The sequence below is a fragment of the Aplidium turbinatum genome, chromosome 4, assembly GCF_918807975.1.
Source record: "Aplidium turbinatum chromosome 4, kaAplTurb1.1, whole genome shotgun sequence".
NCBI lineage: Eukaryota > Metazoa > Chordata > Ascidiacea > Aplousobranchia > Polyclinidae > Aplidium > Aplidium turbinatum.
Window position 1 is genome coordinate 45,132,357 of NC_137475.1, and position 26,672 is coordinate 45,159,028.

A 26,672-nucleotide genomic window follows, 5' to 3' on the forward strand; every position below is an offset into this window, starting at 1 on the left:
AGTTAAGCGGATCCACATTCACAATTGGACCGATAAAAAAACTGTTTTAAAAACATAACACTCCCATTCCGTCAAGTGCTGCAGTAGAAATATTGTTTTCATTGCAGCACTTGTTCATCACCAGACTTTATTCGTTCATCCCCGACGCCGACACACGCTCCATCGACCTGACACCACCAAGACCGGCATGGGTGCGCCTCAACCGTCTCCGTGCGGGCGTCGGGCTTTTCCGCTCAACCATGCACCAATGAGGAATGGCCTCTTCCTCCTCCTGTGAATGTGGTGCCGAGGAACAGACCGCAGACCACATCATTGATTGATTAAATCTTTATCTTATCAGACTGGGAAAGCTTCTTGCAGAACTTAATCCTGGCAGTTTCGCATACTTGTAGACTAAAGGCTTTAAATCACTGACGCAGGCCCGGTCACCGAGATTGACAGAGTGAAGTTTCCGATTGTTGAAGTCTTGTTGCCGGGAAATTATTCCATCTATTAGATGCCGCTAAATGGAGAGCAGTCCTTAACGTGCGTTGCTCAACCACATGCCCTGAGAGTCGAACCAGTGCAGCTTGATCTTGAAGCTTCTTCGTTCCAGAAGTGACGCACTAACCAATTGAACTATCGGGACGGACATCATCAATGACTGTAACATCTTCAAGCCACCTAACGGAGTGGAAGGTCTGCGTGTCATGAATGATGAAACCAAAGACTGGCTGCTCTCTAGTAGCCTTCCAATGTAGTCCGGGAACATCGTGAATTTGGGGCGGTAAAAGGATAGACTCTCGGCCCCAGAGGCTCACACGACAACGACGATTGGGCAAGGACATTTTAAACCCCAAAAGGGCAGGCCTGAGTAGCGAGCACTTTGAAATGTTCGTATTTATCAAAGGAAATAAACATATAAGCCACTGAGTATTTTTTGTAAATAAAACCTTGTTGTTATTGTACTTGTGCTGTTATGTTAGCATGGATGGCTCTAACACTATATATCAAACATTGCGGTTAAACTGGACTTGCATGCAGAGCTGGCCAGGTGCAGAATTTTATGTTCAGATTTGTGAGTAACTGAAAGTAACTAGTAACTGTAACTAGTAACGGTAACTAGTTACTTTTTAAAATTGGTAACTGTAACGGTAACTCAGTTACTATTTTTGCCAAGTAACTGTAACTGTAACTCAGTTACTTTTGAAAGTAACTTTGCCCACCTATGTATTTAGGTCTATTGTTATTTAAGGTCTAATGTTTGTTTATGTCTTGAATTAATATTAAGGCTGTCTAAATGCCTGATTAAATTTCTATCTATCTAATTTATCTAGTTTGGCTATCTGACTCCATGAAATAATTTCCACACAATTGTTATTCGAATTATAATTTTAAGTTATCAGAAGGTGTTCGTATAATGTTGTAGGTCTATAACACAATTTGAATTTAAACAGTACAGAATAATGAAATTACAGGATAGTGAAACATTATCACGAGTTATTACATTTTAATTAAACAATCAATTTAATGTTTTTCTGAGAGCTGAACTGGCCTAACTGAGCTGGTTTGATGTGAGCTCGTCCGATTTGATAGAGCTCTCGTCAAAGGACGAACAAACCATTTTATAATCATCAGTTCCCTTTTTCTTATTGACTTCGGGAGCAGATTAAATGGAAAATTACAATTCTTTAGGAAATTACGCATGGTTTGAAATGGTTCATTTAGTTAAAGAAAGGGAATTTATATGATGAAATAATGGATCGCTACAGAGGCCCCTCCAAATTTGGGCTAAATTGGAACCATGGGTACCAAGTTTAGCTCAAATTTAAGGAGTTAAAACGTTAACACAATTGTAACAGACATAGTATGAAATAGGTATGTTTAGTGTTTATGATAATAATGTGGTGTTGTGTTTGTGATATCGTGTCGCGAAGTGATTCTGCGTGGTTCCACCGCCTTCCGCAAAGGAATGTCTGAGTTTGTGCTGTGTTGAAGAGTCCACCTCGTAGAAACATTAATTGTTTTGTAAGCGCCGTTGAAAACCGTAGCAGGCATTCATTGTTTGTCTGGCTCTTTCTGTTGAAAAGCAGACCATGCCGATTCACTTGATACAAATGCAGCAGCAGCCTTGTCTCCTTTTTGTTTGCTAGAGATCATCGCAGCTGGAGATTATTGACATTCGTTGACATTCGGCCTTTGCATTCGCTGTGAGGCGCTAGAGAGTCGGCTGCAAGTGGCTTTGAAGCACTTTTTTCGTTGCAGGCGGTGAAAAGGGCAGAACACTTGCGTTTTTGATCTTGGTTGTTCATGATGATTTCTGAGAAAGGCAAAATACATTCAATTACCCGTCCGACTATAGAAATATTTGTCGACTTGGTTTGTTAGTCGACCTGTACGAAATGTGAAGGTACTATTTGTAATACGGAAAAAAAAAATTAATACGTAACAAAAGAACATACGCTTCGATAGGTCTAAATATCATTCACAAAATCGTAAATGTTCATTAGTCTGAACAGTCGTTCGGCAACTGCAAATAAAACACAGAAATAAAAAAGATGCAGTACATGATTCAAAACCATGCGGTTGTTTCATACAGTAGGTAAACTAATGTTTCGTGGGCATATGCATGCTTGCCCAACATAGGTTAATTAGGTTAGTAACATGCCATGCCAACCGTTAGATGCGCGCATTTGCATGCCACACGCTCAGTTGCAGACTTGCAGTCATACTCAACCATACACAATAAAACCAAAAACGTTGAGCAAACAACTTATACAAAGAGAAAGGTTGAAATTGACAACCACTAGGTCTGCATTGGAAAGAATGCAGACAGTTGGAGAAAAAGACAACGAATTCGCATTAATGCGATATTTGCATTTTTCTTGCGATGAAGCTATATAACCTACAGTGTATAGGCAAGAGCTTTTGAAAAGCAGGTTGGCCAGCTTGTAGCCTACAAGAGACTTGAAAAAGAATTGCCAATTGGCTGAGATGCATCTCTTTCCGAAGTAGGCGTACTTGAGATGGCTATACTGGAAGACGCTGTACTGTCCTGCAAAGAACTACATAGGATGATTAAACAGTCACATGTATTTAGAACAAACAAAAATAACCTAAATTGCTGCCAGTCTGCAGACTTCAAAATAAACAAATGGACGAATGCTGGAGTGGACAATCCTTAAGATCATTCGTCTCAGCACAACGGCTTGGCGCTGTTAAAAAGACACAAAAAATACAGTATACAGTTACATAATTACAATATTAAAATACAACGTACAAGTAAATATTTGCAGCTTTAACCGCATGAGCTGCCAGGCAGTTTGAATCATATTACAGGAAGAAATATTACACAATGGTAATTAAACGTTGCGGGCGGTTGACTGAGCGCCCAGATTTTGACACAAAAGGAAGAAAATCTACTCCTTGATGAACATCACCGCCGGTCGACTGCTGGGCAGATGATGTTATTGATGGATCGTTTTGTTGACCAGTTGCATTTCCTGAGTGGAAAAGTTCATCATTGTCGGTTTTCACAGCGTGTGACGTCACTTGTGGCGGTGGTGGTACTTTTTTGATGGGCTGTTCAACAAACGGTTTAAGACAATGAATTGAGACTGTGTCTGTTTTATGTCCGCGTTGGATTAGGAAGTGATTAGAACGACGTTCAATCACTTGATATGGACCATCGTATCTTAGATCTAAAGGGCGTCTTTGTTCGGATTTAATTAAAACTTTGTGGACAATCGCCAACAGGGGGTCAACGTAGGGCATGGAAGTGGGTTGTTGTCTAGTCTGTGTTGGAGACAAACTGTAAAAATGGTGTGCAAGTCTGGAAGCCAATTCAGTGGGATTAATGTCAGCACTTTGAAAAATAGCGGAAAATTCATTCGGTAAACGTGTGGTTTGTCCAAATAGCATATCGTTGGGGGTACAATCTAAATCTTCCTTTACTGTGTTTCTCAGTGAAAGTAACGTGATTGGCAAATTTTCTGACCACTTTTCTGGTTGGTTTTGCATACGCAATGAATCTTTTAGCACGCGGTGAAAACGCTCGACCAAACCGTTGCATTGTGGGCGATAAGAACCTGTAGTTTGATGCTTGGTATTTAACATTGTCATAAGATCTTGCCACTTCTTAGATAAAAATACGCTGCCTCTGTCAGAAAGCACTGAAACAGGGGATCCAAAATATTGGACCCAGCTATTCAAAAATGCATGGCAAACAGTCTCTACAGTGACATTTGGCATGGGATAAGCAGTGAAATAACGTGTATATCGATCTATAACGGTGAACAAGTAGCGATTATGATCTGACTCAGGCAGTGGACCAACAATGTCTACAGATATGTTATGAAAGCGATTTGTAGGAAGATCGAACTTTTGTGGTGCAGGATGAGAATGTCGCCATACCTTACCTTTCTGACATTGTGGGCAAGATTTGACCCATTCTTTAACTTGCTTTTTCATTCCTGGCCAAACAACTTTTTGTTGAAGTTGTTTGAGAGTAGACATTTTACCGCCATGTGATAACGAATGAAAATGATTGAAAACAGTCTCACGAAATGACACAGGTACAATAGGGCGAATGGCGATTGTTGAAGTATCACACAGTAAAGTTACGTTGGAATTATGTATCGGAAACTCTTCTATTTGAAGAGACGAGTCTCTGCTATTGAGCAACTTGGTAATCTCCGCGTCGTTCGGCTGAGCTTTTGCCTTCTCAGCATAATCAAACCCTGGTACGTACTGTACATTGTTGATTTCTATACCAGACAGGGTGTCTGCCACACTGTTGTTTTTGCCGTCGATGTGCCGTAAGTCATTGGTAAATTCGCTGATGAACGATAATTGACGAGCTCGGCGTGGGATGAGAGATTGATGCTGGGAATGAAAACGTGCAACAAGAGGTTTATGATCGGTGAAAATGGTGACGTCACGCCAAGGTATTTTATTTGATCTTTTTGTTGAATGCTTGTGTTGCCGTACCAATGTTAATGTTAAAATTTTTTATTTGTTTTTTATTTGTTATTAGCATGTATTCAGTTTTTAAGAAATTTAACGATAATCTATTAAGCTTCAACCAGTTGTAAACTTTTTGCCTTTCGGCATTCACATTGTTCTGCAAATTTATTTCACATTTGTCGCTCATCGTAAGATTGGTGTCGTCTGCAAATAGTTTAACATTCATGTTTGTTGAATTTGGTAAGCCATATAAAGTAAGAAAAGAAGGGGTCCCAATGTCGATCCTTGGGGCACACCGCAGGTAACCTGTCTTGAGTTTGAAGAGATTCCATTGACGACCGTGTGCTGTAGACGATTGCTGACAGGCGCGAATCTAAGAGTTTTTTTCGGGGGGGGGGCCAGAAAATTTGAAAATCAATTAAAAAGAAAGAAAAAGCTAAACAGATATGAACAATGATACTACGACATATACGATATGCTAGAAAATAGACATTAAAACAACCATTTTCATCAATTGTGATGCCGAGGGACTAATATCAGCTGTTTAGAAGTATATCAAACCATTTGATGCGGAAACATACAATTTTTCACAAAATTTTGGGGGGGCCCGGGCCCCCTGGCCCCCCCTCCATAAATCCGCGCCTGATTGCTGATATAGCTTTTTAACAATTGTAATGATAAAAAAGGACAAAAACATGTTAACATCAAGCCTTGTGAATTATGTGTTACGCTATGGAGTTCTTGGACAGGCTGTGTTTCAGTTACTGTGACTCGCGCACAGCGCAGTGAAACGTGTTGCTCGTCACACAATAATACTCTTTCTTTGGTAAGTAAACGCACCTGGCAACTCTCCAGGGTGGCCAATTTGGCTATTTTGAAGCCAGATTTTGAGAATCTGGCTGTTTTTCAACTCCCTGAGCTTATTTTTTTTTTAAATAAAAAAAGCCAGAAAAATTAGGCTTTTTCTAGCTTTTTTTCATGTTTCATCGATTTTTTGTCAACTTAATAAAAAGCCAACATAATTTTGGCTTGTTTTGGCTTAATTTTGCCTTTCCCGTTTTTTTTAGAAAAAAAATTCAGTCAGCGTTAGTTGGAGCAGTAATTTCTAACTTATATTTGGTTGTAGTGTCCGACCGAATGTCGTTTTGAAGCCAAAACTAGAAAATTTTCTAGTTGCTTGTCTTTTCATTAACTATGTTTCTGCGTTGTCGCTGAAGTCAAAGTTCGGTGGGACACTATTTGGTTGTGCACTTTTTATATGTGTATGTTTAATGAATACTATTTGGCTTTATCTTGGCTGTTTCAGCTATTTTATACTGGCTTTTTCAGCTATTTTTTTCTGGCTTTTTTTAGGCTTTTTTTGTGACCAGGTCTGGCTTTTTTTGGTGAAGACAAGTTGGCAACCCTTCCCTAGACACAATCAGCAATCAGCATAGCATTTGCGTTGCGATTGTGTGGGACGGTTAACTGCAGAATGTATCGATAGGGACAATGATTTTGTCAGATGTTCCCAGCAGCTTGAAAAACTTATCATTTCATTGTTATAAAAAAGAGATGAAAGCCCTAATTTATGGAGAATCGTAAATTGTATGATATGTTATGGAAATTTAATCTCTGCTCATTTCTTGTAATTTTGTGTAAACATTATATATCTAAAATAAATGTTTGCTTTCCCTTTGGTGTGTATTTTAAAGGCAGTGGCTATTTGACCGGCGCCGGTCTTTGGATCTGAAACACTATTTGACCGGTCATGACGTCACTCTATAGGCACTTCTTTCTTTTTCTCTTTCAAAGCAAAAGACGAGAAGAGTGCGTATATAACTTGTAAATTCGACGGTTATCTTCAACTGATTGGATGGCGCGTGGGTTACGTCTCTGGTTGGTGTTCCAGAGGGAATGAGTTCGATACTTCGCGGAAGCGTTTTTTTTTTTTAATTTCTAACTAAATTTTGACCCGAAGTGACTCAATCGTTAGGCTGCTGCATTTTTGTAGTCAATTTTTATTTTCGGAAGCCTACAGCCCAATTTTTTATGTCTTTTCAACTATGAGTAATAAAGTCAGAGTTTTTTAATTTTCTTGAATTTGAGAATTTCTCTGGATAATTTTCCGTGACCGTGTTTGCCGAACGACGCATTACATTTTTGCGTCGTTCGGCAAACACGGTCACATCCTCTTATGACGAACGGAAAATTATCCAGAGAAATTCTCAAATTCAAGAAAATTAAAAAACTCTGACTTTATTACTCATAGTTGAAAAGACATAAAAAAATGGGCTGTAGGCTTCCGAAAATAAAAATTGACTACAAAAATGCAGCAGCCTAACGATTGAGTCACTTCGGTCCAAAAATTAGTTAAAAATTAAAAAAAAAACGCTTCCGCGAAGTATCGAACTCATTCCCTCTGGAACACCAACCAGGGACGTAACCTACGCGCCATCCAATCAGTTGAAGATTATCGTCGAATTTACAAGTTATATACGCACTCTTCTCGTCTTTTGCTTTGAAAGAGAAAAAGAAAGAAGTGCCTATAGAGTGACGTCATGACCGGTCAAATAGTGTTTCAGATTCAAAGACCGGCGCCGGTCAAATAGCCACTGCCTATTTTAAACTAAAGCACGGGAACACTGTATTGTTCTGCTATATACATATTTTTTTGTGCCTGAAGTGACAAAATTATGATTTTTGTAGGATGGCAATTGACTAGTAGACCATATAGTCGTTTCGTTGTCTCCCTGTCAGCGTGGGAACTTTTGCCACTTTTGCAGTGATATACCGTATAGTCTATACCAGGGGTGACGAACCTTTTTGCGGTCGCGGGCCACTTTGTCAATTACACATGAGTTATCGGGCCATACAACTTTTTAATCGTAACCAACTATGAAATCTTTTAAAAGCAACTTAAGATATTATTCATGAAAAGTAACAAACGGCAGATGAAAGTAATAAAACCCACACAGTTGAAATTATCTTACGCAGAATCGAAACACACAATAGTAAAATATAAAAACAAATCAACTTGAGCAAAAAGGATAGAGCAACAGTACTTGCACTGATAATGAAGACAGTTTAATTTTCGAAGCGTTTGCTTTCATATGAGTCTGATTTCTTCTTTTTTTGGCTCTATCCTTTTTGCTCAAGTTGACTAAATCTTTCAACCATTATGCTCCGAAACAACAAATCAGTTAATAAAATTTCTTTTCAAACAACAAACAAAAGCCCATGCGAATCATACAGCTGAAGGTATCTAATGCAGCATTGAAGCATAAAATATTAAAAAATAACATTGAAGCATTGAATTGTTTTGCTAGTGGGATTTTGGAAAGTTTTTTGCTTGGCTAAGCGTTCAATATTAGGTTGAACAGACGATGTGGCAACTCTCAACTGCATGCTAAGATTTTCATCTGTCAACCTCGACCTGTAACGACTTTTTGTAAAGTGCATTTTAGAAAAGAACTGTTCGCATAGGTACGTGCAGCCGAAAACAGATGATCATTTGAGAGCGTGAGCTCTCAAATTTGGAAACTCTTCCTTTGATCTTTTGTCTCTAATGCATGAGCGATTGTCAAATTGTTTTGCGGGCCGCACAAAATTCTTTGACCGGCCGCAGGTTCGTCACCTCTGGTCTATACCAACAGCGGACGCACGATGTAAAAAAGAGATACAAAGAAGAATAGGCCTAGCCCAGGGGTCGCCAACCTTTTTTGCATGCGGGCCACTTTGGCACTTAGGAGAGCTGTGGCGGGCCGCACTAATAAATTTTTAGATAGGATGACTCTTATGCTAGAAAAGAACGCATTTCGTATCCATTATCCAGCGTTACATGTTGTTCATATTTATCTTAGAATACCGCAGCAACAAAATTAATCGAACAACGCTACTGCCAGGCCAAACTCCTTTAACAACACTTTTGACTTCTTTAAAGGGGTAGTACAGGAAAAACCTGATTTAGCAATTTTCCACGTTTTTTGTGTTTAACATGCTACCATAAAACGATTTTCAATAAAATTTTGCCCCATTGCGGTCTGACCACCATTGCGCGCGTGCTTTTGTCAGAGCTTTCAAAACAAAATTGGCCTGAGCAGCGAAGCGTGCGACTGTACAGTTACGTCACTACAGATTATAGCAATCAGCCAATCGCGCAATAATTGTTACCGCGGGCGATTTGACTGTAGGCTATGTATATATGTACACCAAAACAACACATTTCAACATCAAAACATCAGACAGTTTGCTCAAAACATCAGATGTGGTAACGTGGCTTTTGTTGTTGCTGTCTTTAGTGACGTATTCTCGAGCAGTGTTTGCACTTTTTGTCATTTTGAAACAAATGAAAATAAATGAAACATTGGACTTTGGGCCTTACCAGCGCCATTGAAAACATTTTTTTTCAGTAATTTTTTTTGAATGGTATTCTTGAATGTTCAGTTTACTCATTTTAATGCTTAATTCCTGTTTGAAAATTTCATGTAGTATGCCTTTAACAATGCCTAAAAACAAGGCCACTTGTTTTGCGCACTTATATTGCGAGGCGAGCGGTTTCATTAGAATATTCATCGCCAAGAAAGGGTGGTGTTGTCACTTCGCTTCACAAAAGATATCTTGCAATTAACAGTTTCATTAAACAAGAAAATGTTTGACACATCGCAATAGGTAGCCACTTTAACAAGTTGAAATTCTGCCACTGCGAATGACTACAATGCAACCGCCAACCAATCAAAACATGTTATAAGAGGCTACCGTCCAATTGTGATCCTTCTAGCACTCATCCAGAGAATTAATGCTTTATTTGGTAATTACAGAAGAAAAAGAGCAATAGCAGTAGTGGGAATCGAACCTGCGTCAATGAAATGACTACTTTCTAGCCCTAACCCCTAAGCCAACTAGCTGACAGAAAATCCATCATTTAGTTTGCTTTTTATCATCTTCTTTTCGCCATTTTTTACGTCACTTAAACCATAGCATATGGTTGGCGGTTTCATTCTAGTCAATTTCAGTGGCAGAATTTCGTCTTGTTAAAGTGGCTACCATCGCAATGCAGGCAACAATAGTGACCTGCAAACATATCAGCAAAAAATAGGCTCCAATAACAGGGAGAAAGAAGCCAGGCACCATGAAACAAACGCTTGTTGAAATCACCTCAAAAACGTTTCTATCGTAACTCATGAACAGTGTTTCCTCTAAACAAGCGACGAGTTGGTTTTTCATCCTTTTGTGAGAGTCTAGGGTCATTCCATATCAAAACAGCCAGAATGAAGATATCTTGTATATGGTACCTCTCAGATTTTGCTGAAAAGTTGTCATACTATGCCTTAGGCTACCAAACAAAAGAATCCTAAGTTTTAGATCAATATCTCAAACGGTTTTCCTATGGCGGCCATTTGAATTTCAGGCGCTACCCTCGTTTTTGACTTGGAGGGGTAGCAAATAGCAATTTCAGCCATTTTCAGAGCCCCATAACTTTTATTGTAATTGTGGTAGAAGACTAAAACTTGCTGTGCTAGTTCATCATAAACTATACTACACAATTCAATAGTAACAAACAACATCTCTTGATGCATAAGTGTTAGGTGGGTCATCAAAATCCTGTTTTTTTGCCCCGTATAAGTGATTTTTTCAATTTTCAAATGCTTCTACCACCCAAACCAATCAAAATATTTCTCTAAAACCTAATTATTTGTAATATTTGGAAACTTTTCTTCTGCCAACTTGAATTTGGGAGTTGTGGTGCCATTAACAGAGATCTTATGGGGGTCTGAAAACCCTATCAGGCAGAAATGGCCCTTTTTTACCCCTATGTTTAGAGCCCCAAATGACCGCGTGGGCATTTTATGGTCATGCTGAAATTTATACCAGACAAACACATACATTTATTCTTTCATTTCATGAAATAAAATGTTTGAGTATCAAACTCCTTCACTATAAATTTTATGTTTTTAAAATGTAACATTTTGGTCATTTTTGGCAAATAATCTCAAGTCCTTAACGTAGGTTAGAGAAAATTCAACAATGATTTATCATGAAAACAGTGAAAATAAGTAGGTTCTATGCTTAGTGATCATAAACATTGAAATGCTGACATAGTTGACCATTAATTTATCTTCAAAATGTTGCTTTCACCTCTTTTCACCCATGAAAAAGTACCCACCTGCAATCAATAAGCTATAAGTATAGGGTGTGCCACTTTGTAACTTTTTTTTCATAACCAAGGTCTCAACCCATTTTGGGGTTCCTTTTAGGACCAAAAACTATCCCAAAAAATTTTTGGGAAGCCAAGAATCTGGTCCAAACAAGTTATTCATGTTGGTTGACATTGTCATTTCTGCAGGTGTGACTAATTTTCCCAAGTTTTTCAACGATGATTCAGAAGCCGGTTTATATTTTAGCAATGCTTTACGACATTTTTCTTTTTCTTGCACAGACGATAATGCACAGACAAAAATACAAATGGTTCACTAAGATACCACAGATGTTGCATAAGACGGTTTATCATTGCTGCAATGAACTTTGAAAAAGATTCTGGAAGATTATTCTTTTTCTTAAATTGAAGAAGAGTTTTAAGCAGATGGAGATCGTTATATGGAGCATCAAATGGATCAGGTGCTGTTATCCATGCAGGAACATAAAATAATATCAAAAACAAGGAAAGAGATCTATGTTCGTTTGCTTCTTCCTCGGTAATTGTATTGAGTTGAACAAACTGAAGAGAATACAGAGCAAGCTTTAACTCACACAGTAATTTGGCCATCCATCGTGCATGGCTCACTGTACCAATGCTTTTGATCACAGGGGTTATCATGTCATAGGGATATGATGTATTCTCTTCAGTTTGTTCAACTCAATATAATTACCGAGGAAGAAGCAAACGAACATAGATCTCTTCTCTTTCTTTCTGATCTATTTTTGGGATAGTTTTTGGTCCTAAAAGGAACCCCAAAATGGGTTGAGACCTTGGTTATGAAAAAAAAGTTACAAAGTGGCACACCCTATTAAGCTATGATGTGGAGATAAAATTGTAGGAAAATGATTAAGTCGTGTTCAAAAATTAAATTGTTTTCAGTTTGCACTATAATTCTGCATTATGTAAAATGCATAGCTCAAATCAGCTCAGTTGAGTTTGAATATCATCTATTGTCTAAGAAACTGTGGAAGTGGTGTCAGAACATTTTCCTAATCTTTTTGATTAAGTTTGTATTTTCGAGCACTGTGTCTGTAGGTTTCTGGTACACATACACAACAAATTATATGTTGGAATGGCACCAAACAAGGCATCTGTCTTTGGTCTGGCAGCCACATCAAAATGTTGTTTACACGCTTCATGAATTTTACGAAAACATCCACCATGTTGATCTGAACGTTCAATAATATTTCCAATTAACTAATCATCATCATAGATACAGGCAATGTATATTCCTGGTTGGAACAGACTTGAAATTTTTGATTGATCTGAAAGCAAGCGTTCTTCATCCAAATGTTTTGCATCACAGATTTGTTCTGCACTGATGTCAGTGAATATTGAATCTGGTGACAAACATGACTTTGGTATTTCTGGTAAATGGCACTTTTTTGCCACTTCGCATGGGAAAAGCCCATGTGACGGAATTGGAGGCACTGTCAAGCGTTTTACAGCACGTGCAAGTCTTCCAGCCCCCAATGCAAACCATATTTTGACACCATTACAGATGTTTGAATGGGCAACAACAAACATCAAAAACATTCAGTTCTTCTTCATTAGTGCAGACGGTGTTAAAAAAAATAAAGAAGAGTATCGTCTTCGTGTGAGCCTTTGGGGCCGAGGGTCTATCCTTTTACCACCCCAGATTCACAATGTTTCTGGACTACACTGGAAGGCTACTAGAGTGCAGCCAGTCTTTGGTTTCATCATCCATGACACGCAGACCTTCCACTCTGTTAGGTGGCTTGAAGATGGAGCAGTCATTGATGATGTGGTCTGCACTCTGTGGTCTGTTCCTCGGCACCACATTCACAGGAGAAGGAAAAGGCCACTCCCCATTGGTGCATGGTTGAGAAGAGTATGAATTGGAGAGACGTTATGCCTCGACAAAAACTATTAGGGGAACACGTTCACACCATTGCTTTATTCCAATTTCCATCAATATAGTACGAATGAAAAGAATGTCCAATGGGGGCCGGAAGACTTGCACGTGCTGTAAACGCTTGACAGTGCCTCCAATTCCGTCACATGGGCTTTTCCCATGCGAAGTGACAAAGAAGTGCCATTCAGCAGAAATACCAAAGTCATGTTTGTGATAGCACAGGTTGGTGAAGTTCTTATAATTTTTATATTGTGAAGCTGCACCATCGCTAAAATAGATCACTTTGTGCAGATTCGGGATAAACTGTTTTAGATGAGGTAATAAGAGTGAGTCACAAAGATGGATCATGCATTCCCTTTTATTTTGTGCTGTAGCCTGTAACATTGGATCAAGTATGACAAACCAAAAATCATAAATATCTTAAAAACAAAATCAGGTGAATAGAAAATTTTGCCAAATTGGAAATCTACCTAAAAAAATACTCCTAAATGGACCCATCTACAGGACCCTAAGCATTGTTCACTGCTTGGTGAGAGTGGTGTACCAACAACCGCACAATTGGAATACTGATTTGAGCTAAGCATTTTACATAATGCAGAATTATAGTGCAAACTGAAAACAATTTATTTTTTGAAAACGGATAGATCATTTTCCTACAATTTTATCTCTATATAATGGCTTATTGATTGCAGGTGGGTACTTTTTCATGGGTGAAAAGAGGTGAAAGCATCATTTTGAACATAAATTAATGGTCAACAGTGTCAGCATTCCAATGTTTATGATCACTAAGCATAGTAACTACTTATTTTCACTGTTTTCATGATAAATCATTGTTGAATTTTCTCTAACCTACATTAAGGACTTGAGATTATTTGCCAAAAATGACCAAGATGTTACATTTTAAAAACATAAAATTTATAGTGAAGGAGTTTGATACTCAAACATTTTATTTCATGAAATGAAAGAATAAATGTATGTGTTTGTCTGGTATAAATTTCAGCATGAACATAAAATGCCCACGTGGTCATTTGGGGCTCTAAACATAGGGGTAAAAAAGGGCCATTTCTGCCTGATAGGGTTTTCAGACCCCCATAAGATCTCTGTTAATGCGGAATGGCCCGTTTCGGTGAGTCCGATTCGGTTAGTCCGATTCGGTGAGTCCGATCCCTTAACGGGGGATTTTTTCAATTTTTTTGTTAAATTATCAGGTACCATAGCCTAATTATCATTGCCGTTTTAGGGTTAGGGGTTAGGAGTTAAGGTTAGGGGTTAGAAGTTAGGAACTCACCGAATTAGACTCACCGAATCGGACTCACCGAATCGGACTCACCGAATAGTAGCAGACCCCTGTTAATGGCACCACAACTCCCAAATTCAAGTTGGCAGAAGAAAAGTTTCCAAATATTACAAATAATTAGGTTTTAGAGAAATATTTTGATTGGTTTGGGTGGTAGAAGCATTTGAAAATTGAAAAAATCACTTATACGGGGCAAAAAAACAGGATTATGATGACCCACCTAACACTTATGCATCAAGAGATGTTGTTTGTTACTATTGAATTGTGTAGTATAGTTTATGATGAACTAGCACAGCAATTTTTAGTCTTCTACCACAATTACAATAAAAGTTATGGGGCTCTGAAAATGGCTGAAATTGCTATTTGCTACCCCTCCAAGTCAAAAACGAGGGTAGCGCACGAAATTCAAATGGCCGCCATGTGAAAACCGTTTGAGATATTGATCTAAAACTTAGGATTCTTTCGTTTGGTAGCCTAAGGTATGGTATGACAACTTTTCAGCAAAATCTGAGAGGTGCCATATACATGGGTGGCTGAGTTGATATGGAATGACCCTCTATAAAACCATATCTTTGATTAATTATTAGACAACTGTCACTTGCGGTGCGTATCAGCATGGCAAGAATTGTTGATTAACAACATTTTGCTGTACTAAGCTAAATATTTGATCATAAGCATAATAATTCCACTTTGTACGCGTTTTAATCAACCACGAGGACTGTGGCTGGACATCGCATTGAAGTAACTTTAAGCGACCCCCACCTAGAACTACAATCTGATTGGTCGGTCGGTGGAGTCGTATGCAAAGCGAAAATATGCTTCCCGGAAAGCAGTGGTGCCGAAGTTAGTTGAGGATTGGGAGGATAAATCTATATTTTATCAAATTTTTGACAATTTTGAACATTGGGGGGACGCATATTTTTATACACAATTTTAGTGGTACCAGTATTGAGTTTATTAAACAATCACTGGACCTCGGTAAATTAGCTGCTAACAGCATAATATACAGATAAGAAATCATGGAGATAAAAGTGCTACCAGTGCTCTTGTCAATGACTGCTGCAAGATTAAGACAAAGAAAAATTGGTACCTCCAGCGGGATTTGAACTTATAACCGTAGTGTAGACAGTAGACCAGAAGCAACAATTTCTAGCAAAGTTTTCGTGATGACATGATAGTTGACCACCATTGACTATATCGGTGTCACCCTGCACAACCATCTCGTTGGGGCGGGCTTCTCTTCAATGAAGGTCGATCCTTCATTGTCTAGCTAGCGTCAACTCCAAGACAATTTAGAACTGTGATCAAACATCAATAAAAGAAAAACAACAGAAATTCGAGATGCTTGCTTGAAACAACTAAATCGAAGTAACGGTACAACTTCATAGCAAATATTTTTTCTAAACTATTGGGGGAGATGCTGCCAAAATATTGGGAGGATATATCCTCCTCCTCACTTCGGCACCACTGCCGGAAGGTATGTTTTACCTTCATGCTTTTTAACTTCTCAAAAAAAGCATTTTTGGTTGTACTGTACTTGTACGCTGATACCTTCCGCGGGCCGCACAAAACAACTCGGCGGGCCGCATGTGGCCCGCGGGCCGCCATTTGGTGACCCCTGGCCTAGCCAAAGACGCATTTAATAGACTACGACCTATTCTATTGGATTGCAAACTTTCTATTCCTCTGAAAGTGCGACTTCTCAAAGTGTTGGTGCGGTCTGTTCACCAGTATGGTTGTGAAACATGGACCTTCAACACAGAAACTAGGCGTAACATTGAAGCAGCTGAAATGTGGTTTTACAGAAGGATGCTCAGCATTTCATATACTGATCACATCACAAATGCAGAAGTTTTAAACCAGGTACATCAAAATAAGGAACTATTGAACAACATAACTCAAAGGCAACTCAAATTTCTCGGTCACATCATCAGAAAAGAAGAATTCAAAAATCTTTGTCTAAACGGCCGCCTTCTCGGGAGACGTGCTCGTGGCAGGCAACGAACAACATTTATATCTAATTTTCAACGAAATACATCAATCAGCCAACCAAGAACACTTTGGGACACTGGACGACAAAGGGAACATTGGAAGAATTTACGAACTGAGCATCTAGTTCATCAAAGACTGCATCGGCTATGATACTGTAGTAGTTGTCTATACCAGAGCTTCCCAAACTTTTTTGCTTGCGAACCCTTTCAATCTCCTAAAATTTTATCAAGAAATAGGCTAATAAAGATTCACTCCTGCTGCTGAATATTAGGCTGATATGAATGTTAGGCTATGAATGAAATCTTATTATCCAATTGACAGCCTTGGTATTCGCTATTCTTTGTACTTTTTGTCTATCATAGTCCTTGCTTAAGCAAAAAGTTATGGTTATATAATATATTCTTAAAGGCAAATTTTACAGCTTTGGGCATTGCTGCTTTTTCGAATAAGTTGTGAGGATATTAGAATAGGCAATGGAATATTAATTAATATTTGTTTTTACGTCTATAAGGATAGAGCATGAAGGATAGTGTGTTTGAGTGTCATGGATGGTGCAAGGCGTGCAGTTGGTAAATCATTGATAATCTTGAAAGAAGAAGTTAAAGAATGGATGAAACTTCTCCAGGGATGTCAACCATATGTATCGTCATTATCCAATGTAGCTGATCAGATGGCATGTTGCCAGCGAGCGAAGATAAAAGGTACTTCTCTTGCAAACAAGTTTCCTGACATCAAGGAAGCACTTATATCAAAATTGATTTTAAGTTGTAACAGTGATGTGGAAAACCTTGAAACAAGATTAAAACAGTTTAAAAAGTGCAACAATCGACTCCGCCGGAGCACTGAATGTGCTCGTGTTGCTATTAGATCAGTGCCTGAAAGCTGCTATGAATGGACAACATGTGAACCTTCCCTTAGCGACATTGTGTTGTGGCTTCTTAATGCTGCAACAGTCATGAATGTTTGCTTTAGTGAAAAAACATTTATAGTGGACAGCATAAAGCACATTGCCGATGATGGCAATCTTGATCCTCAGCGCCTTAAAACGGTTACTCAGTCATGGAAGCAAGACAAAATACTGACAAGCATTTGTGGTGATATACACCAGTATTGTTTTCTATTTTTAGAAAATTATAAATCGTGATACAAAATACAATCACACTTCATATTTGGGTTTTGTGGCCGTGCTAACTACTGACATATAGTCTACTACATGATTTTCCATTCAGGCCCGTTTTAAACCTTTCAAGGTTTTGCCACCTTTTCCCGTTCATTAACGTGCTGGTAGGTCTATATCGATTTTTGTAGTTAGTATGTTTTTCGTCCCGGACGCATTAATAATAATACCGTAATAATGGTGTTGCAAGCACAGTAGTGCTTTTTCACCTTCATGATAACTTACGTAGCAATATAAAAAAAACGAAAAATAAAATAAAAAATAGTGTTTTCTGTACCGTATCTTTAAAAACTATGTTTGATCTGTTGGACACACAAGATAAAAACAGTTAAAATGTTTTGTTTTTGAAATAAATGTTTAATTGTGCTAAGGATAGTAGATCCTATGCTAGATTACAGACATTCGTTTCTGTTATTTAATGCCAACTGATTTGTTAAAAAACTCGTTCCATAAAAGAAAATGGAAAGGTAAACCAAATCGCTAATGCAATGAATGAAGATATCATTGGGATGTCTTCTTGTCTGGTCGTTTACTTTTTTGTATTGCCACATTGTTATTTACAGTAAACTGCATGTTATCTTTGTATTGTTTTGCAGTTATAAGTTTCTTAGTAGTTGGTTTGTGAAGTCATGGAATGGAAGTATGGAATGAAGCATCATCTGCCGCAATTAAACCCTTGGTCACTTACTCACTGCTCCAAGATTTGGAGAACGTTGTACAGACCACACCAACCTTTGTGTGATTTGCTGTCTTTCAGTCAGAAAACAAATACTCTTTTTACTGATTTGATCAGAACAATTGTTCAAAGAAACATAAAAAAAATATCTGTGATTCCGATTCCATATATGCCTGTGATGAAGGAAGGATTGTTTCAAGTGCCGGATTTTCACCAAGAAAGCACATGAATGATTTCATGCAAGCATAAGAATAGATTCGAATCTTGAATCAATAAGGTTGTCCTTTTGTTCATTTAAAAACCAATATCAATGTTAAAATTGCAGCACTGGGTAGATGCTGACAATTTAGGAAATAATTAGTAGCTTACTTTCTTTAGACCAGAAACAGACAGAACCCAGCAACAACACTACATTTAACATTATAAAAGTTTCTTTCTTTAGTGTTTAAAGTTTTTGCTTGACTCCGTAAGTCATGTTTGTTGCATGTAACGATGGTTTCCGTATGGTACCCGACATATGCAAGTGCTTGTATTCAAATAGAACATAACATTTTAATATTGAGCACAATAGGATACTTCGCTTCTCCAACTTTTTATGTCCATGTAATTGTAAATGTTTAAGCAGTTGCTGCATCAGTTCACCTGGCAAGTTGTAGTGTTTCAATGGTGCCATTCGCACTATACTCATTGACAATTTTCCCCAACAGTATTGTCTATCTTCTTCATCAGTTTTTAACTTTGTTATTTGGCGTGTTGTGTTGGTAACATGGACTTGTTGGTCTGGTGCAAATAGTAATGAAACAAAGACCATGTCCAACAGTGAGGTCGACGACAGGGCGATTTGAGAGTTCCTTTTTCTATGCTTCCGTACCGTATCAATGAAAATGTGCTGCACCAAATTCTACACAATATATTTGAAAGCAATGCTCAATTATGTTTAATCATCAGACCGGCCTATTGTGCTCTGCTGCTCCATATTCAGTGCATTGACGTTTTAATCAGTTTGCAGACTTCAACATTGTTACCGTATGTACTATTGTACCAGCTCATGTCAAGTTTATTAGAAGATTTTGCCTCCGTAATGACTGAGGATCTTAGAATTTATCGTTCGTCATTTGAACTAAATAGTGAGGAAGCCGCTTTTACGACGGAAGTTTTATCTTGATCTCGAGAATATAAAAGTGATTTCACCTTATCGTTCAGCTGAATGAGGCAATTGCTTATCAGACATAGCTAGGCCACTTAGTTTCCGCAGCAACTCTATTGCAACCAATGTGTCAGTGAATAGACCACGAAATGAAACCATGCGACTGATCAAGCGCGGCGCTGGTTCGACTCGCGGAGTGTGCGCTTGATCAACGCACGTTAAGGATTGCTCTCCATTCAGCGGCATCTAATGGATGGAATAATTCCCCGGCAACAACATTTCAACAATCGAAAACTTCCCTCTGTCAATCTCGGTGATCGGGTCTGCGTATATATACGCCACTGCCAGGATTAAGCTCTCAAAGAAGCTTTCCCAGTCGGACTCGGAGGATAAAGATTCAACCAATATTGTCGTTGATTCTCAAAGAATTCTCAATCTTTGAATCATAAGTTTACCTTACGGTACCAGCTAGTTTTTTTTTTTATCTCAATTTGATTACAACTGACAGTTTTTCAATCACCACGCCAACCAGCCCACTGCGTTGAGGGTAAAATAATGTATTAACACGCAACTTACAAAATACACATCTACATCGCAGAAGCATCAGTTGACGCAAATTAGATCAATGAACTTCTAAATTCCACAAAAAAAGTTTAAAAATCTTTAACGAGAAATAGGATATTGTGTAGGTACAACGCTTTGTTTGTTGGATCTTCAACGTATCGGTCGAGATCGTAGCAGCGGCCAATCATGTTCATCATACACCGCTTGGCTCATTATTATTCTATTAGACCAGTGACCCAAACAGCAATATCCGTCATTTTGATATTGCAGACGTTGAATCGATGTAAAAATGATGGATTTTGCTATCTGAGATGCATGGTCTCGTTGATATCTTACAATGTTGGTTGTTGACGAAGGTGATCGATACAAAACCGAAATAAATTGAGCGACGATTCTGCACATGGTTCCAACGTTGGAGGGATTGAGTTGTAAAAAGTAAAGTGTTCAGATGTTTTCATGGAGAAAGTCACGTCTAGACACGCCAAGTTAATACAAAGAAGCAACACTGGAATTTCAGAGAAATTTTGTTTTGTACGAAGTTTGGTAATCGTGAACGTCACAATCAATTGCAAGCAACATGAGGAAAAGTTTCGAGACGACAGTCAAATTTGTCAACTGAACACTTCTACAGACAGCTATAAACTAATAAGTAGGTCTCACAGTGAGGTTCATTTTTCTTCGCACCATTGGTTTTCTTTCTTAACCTGTAAAAGAGAAGAGTTATCAGCAAAGTACTATTCTTAGCAAGAAGATAATCACCCAGCTTCGCTTATGACAAAGAAAGTAATAAAGGAATTATCTCATAAAAACGACAAATCAGGTGCAAGAAAGCGAGATTGCAATTTATAAATAAGAATGAAGATATTACTAAATGCTCCTCACCTGAGCCTCCTCATCTTCTGTGAAGTCATTCTTTATGTTGAATGTCTTTCGGATCTCCTCAGGGGATTTCCCTTTAATCATATTAGCGACTGTTTTGCAAGTCACGTCCAGCAGGCCTTTGATGTCCAGATAGTTTGCCGCCTGCAAATCATGATGCGCTAAGATGCTATGTTCGGCATTGTTCGCAATGTTCGGGTGTTACACAGACAGTGGCGTACGCAGGGGGGGGGGGGGGCATTGGGCCATGCTCTCAGAATGCACCAAATTCAAAGTAATTTTTCAAAATTTTCTGGGGGAGGCCCCCCAGACCCCCCGCCGCTGGGTGTCGTCTTAAGCGAAAACGCCGTCGGGCTTCGCCCGCCGGTCGTCAAAACCCCCCCTTTCAAAATTCCTGGCTACGCTACTCTCAATGGCCCCCCCCTTGAGAAAATCCTGCGTACGCCACTGTACACAGATATAACCGCTCAATAAACATTTGGTACCGTAACCAAACCATTTAGAGCAAGGGTCTCAAATTGCTCTGAGGGCTAAATGAATGGCTACTTGTGAACTAACTCGAAGGCCGCAATACTTTTTTGCATTGCGGAAAGTTAAGCCTGGCTCGTTCCGCCATTCTAAATTCTGCAGACGGGTGCTACAGTCCACAAACTTTCGATCCACTTTCCTTTCACAAGCACCTCGACTTCATGGCCTGGCCCTAGCAACCTAAGTTGGCGCACATTCTCCCGAGTACATCGCCGCCTCCGTGGGTGTGGCAATTTTCTTAAATTTAATTTCCAAACGTTTAATTTCCTTATTGCTAAATGTCTTTGTGTTTGTATGATGCACATGTCCATGTATACAGACATGCGCAGTGCGCACTTCTAGAGGTAAAGCACCCAAAATGATCAGCTGAAGATAAAATTAAACCAACCGTTTGGCAAAAAGCTAGTAGCCAGCTGGAATTACCAAAATTAATTCAAAAAGAGTTCCTTGATCAACTTTAAGGAATTCCTGGTCCCAAACTGGGATGTCATCAGTACGTTTCTCTTTGTTCTCATCATCCTCAGGAGGAGGAGGATCATCTTTATGTTGCGTGCACCACTGAATCACCTGTAACAAATAAAATATTATCATGGTTTAAAGTTTAAACAGTAACACGCAACCAGACTTAGCAATTTGTTTCTATAAAGCATGATTGAAACCTTTGCTGGGCTATTTATTTATTTTATGATTGACTTAATGCTTTAACCACACATTTCCACAAAAGCAACCTGCCAACTACAGGTTGCTCTGTCAGAGTTCAGAACAATTTTTATTGTATACATACAATAGGAATGTAATCAAGCCAATGCATAAAGTATAAAAAGCAACTGGCTTTATCAGATCAAAATGCATTCATCCATACTGCATGAAATGAACATTTTTGATGATTTTTTGACATGAAATTGCAAAACTATTAAAGCTGAAACTTCTCTAGAAAGACAGTATATAAATAATGATCTGTTGTCAAGACACAGAGTATACACAGTTACAGTCCACACCATTAAACATAACGGCAGTGGCAAGATTTAAAGTAAATATGTTTAATCCAAAATGATTGGTGAGCCTGGATGACAAGTTATGAGGCCTACTGTATCTGCCCAGAAAATAGTTTACTGACAAACTAGTAAGTTTACTGACATGTATTTATACTTCACCTTTCTTAAAATTGCTGCATTTACATTGGGAAGAGGAACACCTTCTTCATCATCTTCATCGACTCCTAAATCTTCCAGCATCGTCTTAATGGTGACTGACTGTTTAGCTATTTCAACATCGACGAAAAAGGTTTCACCATCATGACTTTGAAGCTTGATATTTGGCATTATAACTGAAATAAAAATATCAGTCCCTAAACACTTAACCTGTCATATAACAAAAAGTTAAATTCAACTCAACAAAAATCATTTTTTTTTGTTTAATCTAATAACGCCAATAAGCTAGTTTTACAACTAATAAAACTCTAACCATCAATTTAACATCTGATAACATACGGTATATAAACTTTTAGAAGACATATTAGTGGGAGCAGAAAATGAAAAATATACGATCATATGTACATGAAAAATACATACACAATAGTACTGTCACTTAATACATATATATATCATAAGATGATTTCAAGGTAAATTTCAATGGATCACTGCTCCAGTGCTTGTCAAGCCTTCCCTTGAATGCATTCAAGCTAAGTGCATTTATGACTGTTGGTGATAAATTATTCCAGGCATTTACTACACGTACTGTGAAAAAGTTGCTTCTCAGCCTTGACATAATGACATAGTTTGTGGCTTATACAATTTTAAGTTATGGCCTCTTGTATCATAGGTATTTGGATTCATTTGAAACAATACAGTGTAATTACATCATAAAAACCATTTAAATATTTATACACTTGAATAATATCATGGCGAAGACGTCGGAATGCTAGAGTAGGCAAGTTTAATTTTTCTAATCTGTCAAAATATGACAAATGCCTTAATCCAGGAACCAAATATATACCGTAGTAGGGTTGAGTGAAAAACATTTTTTTTTTCAAATTAAAAAATCAAATTAACCAAAAGTGGCGTATGGACCTAAAACCAACTTCTGAGAAGGTTTTGGGTTTGTGCCACCTACACCCAGGTGGCCCATAATTTTTAAAGGTCATCCGAGGGTCAAATTTCATGAAAATCCCATAACTTGGAAACCGGTTAAGCTAGAATGTTGGTTTTCGGCTTAAAATTTCCAAAAGGTCCATGTTTATATATGCTCTAATGCAACTTTTGTCTCTATTTTAACTACATAAGCTGATAATAATAAAAAATGACGTTTTAGTTTGAAAGATATGTAACGTGAAGAATTGAAAATGCTATATTTGAACTATTTGCACCCATAGTTATCTGTTAAGGCATAATAGGTACAAACTGACTGAGTACTGCTTAAAATACTTTCTAAGTAGTTGGTACAAAGGATATGCAAGCAACAATCATGGATATGTGACAAAAAAAACTCGATGACAAAAATAATGTAGCAAAGATTCATACGCAATAATGTTACAATGCTATTTGACATTATCTTTAGTTTCCATGAAATTTATAAGAAACTACTTACAATCAGGGTCACATTATAAAAATTATCATGTGATGAAAAAATATTGAAAACCTTCAACCTGAAAACATCAGGACTATCAAAGTCAGAAAAAATATGTTTCGACTCTGATCCATTGCAAATTTGGGCAAGGCTGACTCTGGTTTGGTAAAGACCCTTGCCAACCTTAATCCACCACTGTTTGCAATCAGTGTTACAGAAACCATGACATCAACTCATTTATAATTACACGTATCCAATAGCAATACACAGCCAGGGGCTCCGAGAGGGGGGAAAGTCGGGAAACTTTCCCCCCTAGCATAATATTGTAAAGGAAAAACAAATGCAGAGAAGCATGGATTTGAAACTGCTCAAGTAGGCTTCTTGAATGAGGCAGCTTTATTTTGAATTTCCTATCTGGCCTGGTTACACTTGAAAATGACACAAGCTACAGTAGATCAATTACTCCAAAAATGATATGACCACGAGAGTCAAACCAGCGCTGCGTCATCTTGAGCCGGGCGCATAACCACTGAGCTAACAGGGTGGACTTACGCCTGGCTAACGCAGTTTTTAAGTCAAGGTTCCGTTGGTCAAGCAAAAATAGTAGGCTACACGCTTAGCCAAACGCAGCAGCACCAGTTTTCAAGTTAAAACAATAGAAAATTGATGATGCATAAATCAGTAGGCTTAACAGCATCAAATTTTACGTCTTGAAGCAGTTTAACATCGCCTACCTTAATACGAGAATGATTTGTTCTTGATGAGATACATTTGAAGTTACATATATATACTATGATCGAAAAATACTTGGAACTGCCTATTTCATTCAAAAAATTGTTTTTTTTTAAGTTGGTACACTATCATTTTTAGTGGCAAAAATGGGCCCCCTCAAACGTGAAAAAACGAAAAGCTACTCGTTTTTCCTTTAGGCTACAATGTTATCCTAGGGGGGAAAGTTGCCCGACTTCCCCCCCCTCTTGGAGCCCCTGGCTGTGTATTGCTATTGGATACGTGTAATTATAAATGAGTTGATGTCATGGTTTCTGTAACACTCATTGCAAACAGTGGTGGCTTAAGGTTGGCAAGGGTCTTTACTCTTTACCAAACCAGGGTCAGCCTTGCCCAAATTTGCAATGGATCAGAGTCGAAACATATTTTTTCTGACTTTGATAGTCCTGATGTTTTCAGGTTGAAGGTTTTCAATATTTTTTCACCACATGATAATTTTTATAATGTGACCCTGATTGTAAGTAGTTCCTTATAAATTTCATGGAAACCAAAGATGTAAATTTTGAAACTTAATGTCAAATAACATTGTAACATTATTGCATAAGAGTCTTTGCTACATTATTTTTGTCATTGAGTTTTTTTGTCACATATCCATGATTGTTGCTTGCATATCCTTTGTACCAACTACTTAGAAAGTATTTTAAGCAGTATATACTTAGTCAGTTTGTACCTATTATGCCTTAACACATAACTATGGGTGCAAATAGTTCAAATATAGCATTTTCAATTCTTCACGTTACATATCTTTCAAACTAAAACGTCATTTTTTATTATTATCAGCTTATGTAGTTAAAATAGAGACAAAAGTTGCATTAGAGCATATATAAACATGGACCTTCTGGAAGTTTTAAGCCAAAAACCAACATTCTAGCTTAACCGGTTTCCAAGTTATGGGATTTTCATGAAATTTGACCCTCGGATGACCTTTAAAAATTATGGGCCACCTGGGTGTAGGTTAGGGTGAGGCTGGTGCCCCTTAAAAATTAAAAACTTGAGCTAGTCATTCGGCCCTTTGTATATATATATGTTCTACAGCCTCTCTATAATTACTATTTGAAAGAAAAAATGTGAAAAATGACCATTTAAGGGTGCCAGTTTTGATCTGACAATTTAAAAAAAATGTTGTTTTTGTTAAAAAAAACCCACATAAAGTGTGTTTCTAATACAATCAAAAATTTGTTTTGCCAAAAGGAACTTCATTGTCAATACCATTTTTCACAGTTTGATATTGTTGAAAAGACCCAAGGATAGAATAAGAATGATTTATGAAGTCAATTTGTGTCGTTTTCTTTGGTTAGAGAAAGAGATTTGGTTCAGCTCATGTTCCACAACTTTCAGCACGTTTTGAAAGTTTTCTTCCAGCCTACATCCACTGATAAAATCACTTGTGAGTTTAACACCTCTTTCTGCACAATCATTGGTAACCAGCAGAGATTTGATAACATCTTTGGCATTAAGAAAATTGATATCCGTTGACCGTTTTCCACGAGCAGACAGGCTTATCAAAAACTCTGTGTTAATGTTCAACACTTAAGAAAAACCAAGAGTCTCGTTTCAACCAATCCTTGTATGTAATTGAATAGGTGAAAGTGCAAGTATCAGGAAACTGCCATGGTTTTCCAAACCCAGTGCTGTATCTTTTTAAGGGTTTTGATGTTTTTTCAAAAGACAGCAGTTTTGTAGCTTTGCTTGTCAACTTCATTTACTTTGTCACTGAACAAGTTCACGGGAAAGATTCTGCTGTCAGATACTAAAGATGTTTTTTGAAGGCAAATGAAGCTGACTCTGCAATTTCTTTATAAAGGAGGATTTTTTCAGAAGCTTGATGTTATTGTAAGCAGCATCAGCAGAGGAACCACATTCTATCCACCACTGAACATAAAAAAACAGAACAAATTTTACAAAACGTTGAATTTTCTACATTTGTTTTGGGGTACAAACAGTGGGACTCTTTGGAAGGGCAAGAATTTCTTCGGATAAAAGTGACATTTTAATAGCATAAATCAGTTTTGCCATCCATCTGGCTTCATGCATTGCCCCACAGCTCAAGAACCTGAACT

The 26,672-nt window shown here is 38.0% G+C and overlaps 1 protein-coding gene across 1 annotated transcript; it reads right to left on the reverse strand.

Moving 5' to 3' along the window:
- Positions 1-19,828: 19,828 nt before the first annotated feature.
- On the reverse strand, positions 19,829-22,615 carry LOC145768389 (S-phase kinase-associated protein 1). Its single transcript, XM_082579872.1, has 4 exons — positions 22,413-22,615; positions 21,682-21,825; positions 20,734-20,874; positions 19,829-20,555 (listed from the first exon to the last, which is right to left on the reverse strand). The coding sequence occupies exons 1-4, from the start codon at positions 22,578-22,580 to the stop codon at positions 20,520-20,522; spliced, it is 489 nt and encodes a 162-aa protein (XP_082435998.1). The 5' UTR covers positions 22,581-22,615; the 3' UTR covers positions 19,829-20,519.
- Positions 22,616-26,672: the final 4,057 nt, after the last annotated feature.

Bases quoted from the DNA above. Each gene is read 5' to 3' on its own strand.
- LOC145768389 (XM_082579872.1), bottom strand. From the start codon at position 22,580: ATGCCAAATATCAAGCTTCAAAGTCATGATGGTGAAACCTTTTTCGTC. The intron at 20,875-21,681 runs GTAATTCCAGCT...CATGATTTGCAG, and splicing joins CTCTTTTTGAATTAATTTTG to GCGGCAAACTATCTGGACAT. The intron at 20,556-20,733 runs GTGAGGAGCATT...TCTCTTTTACAG, and splicing joins CAGAAGATGAGGAGGCTCAG to GTTAAGAAAGAAAACCAATG.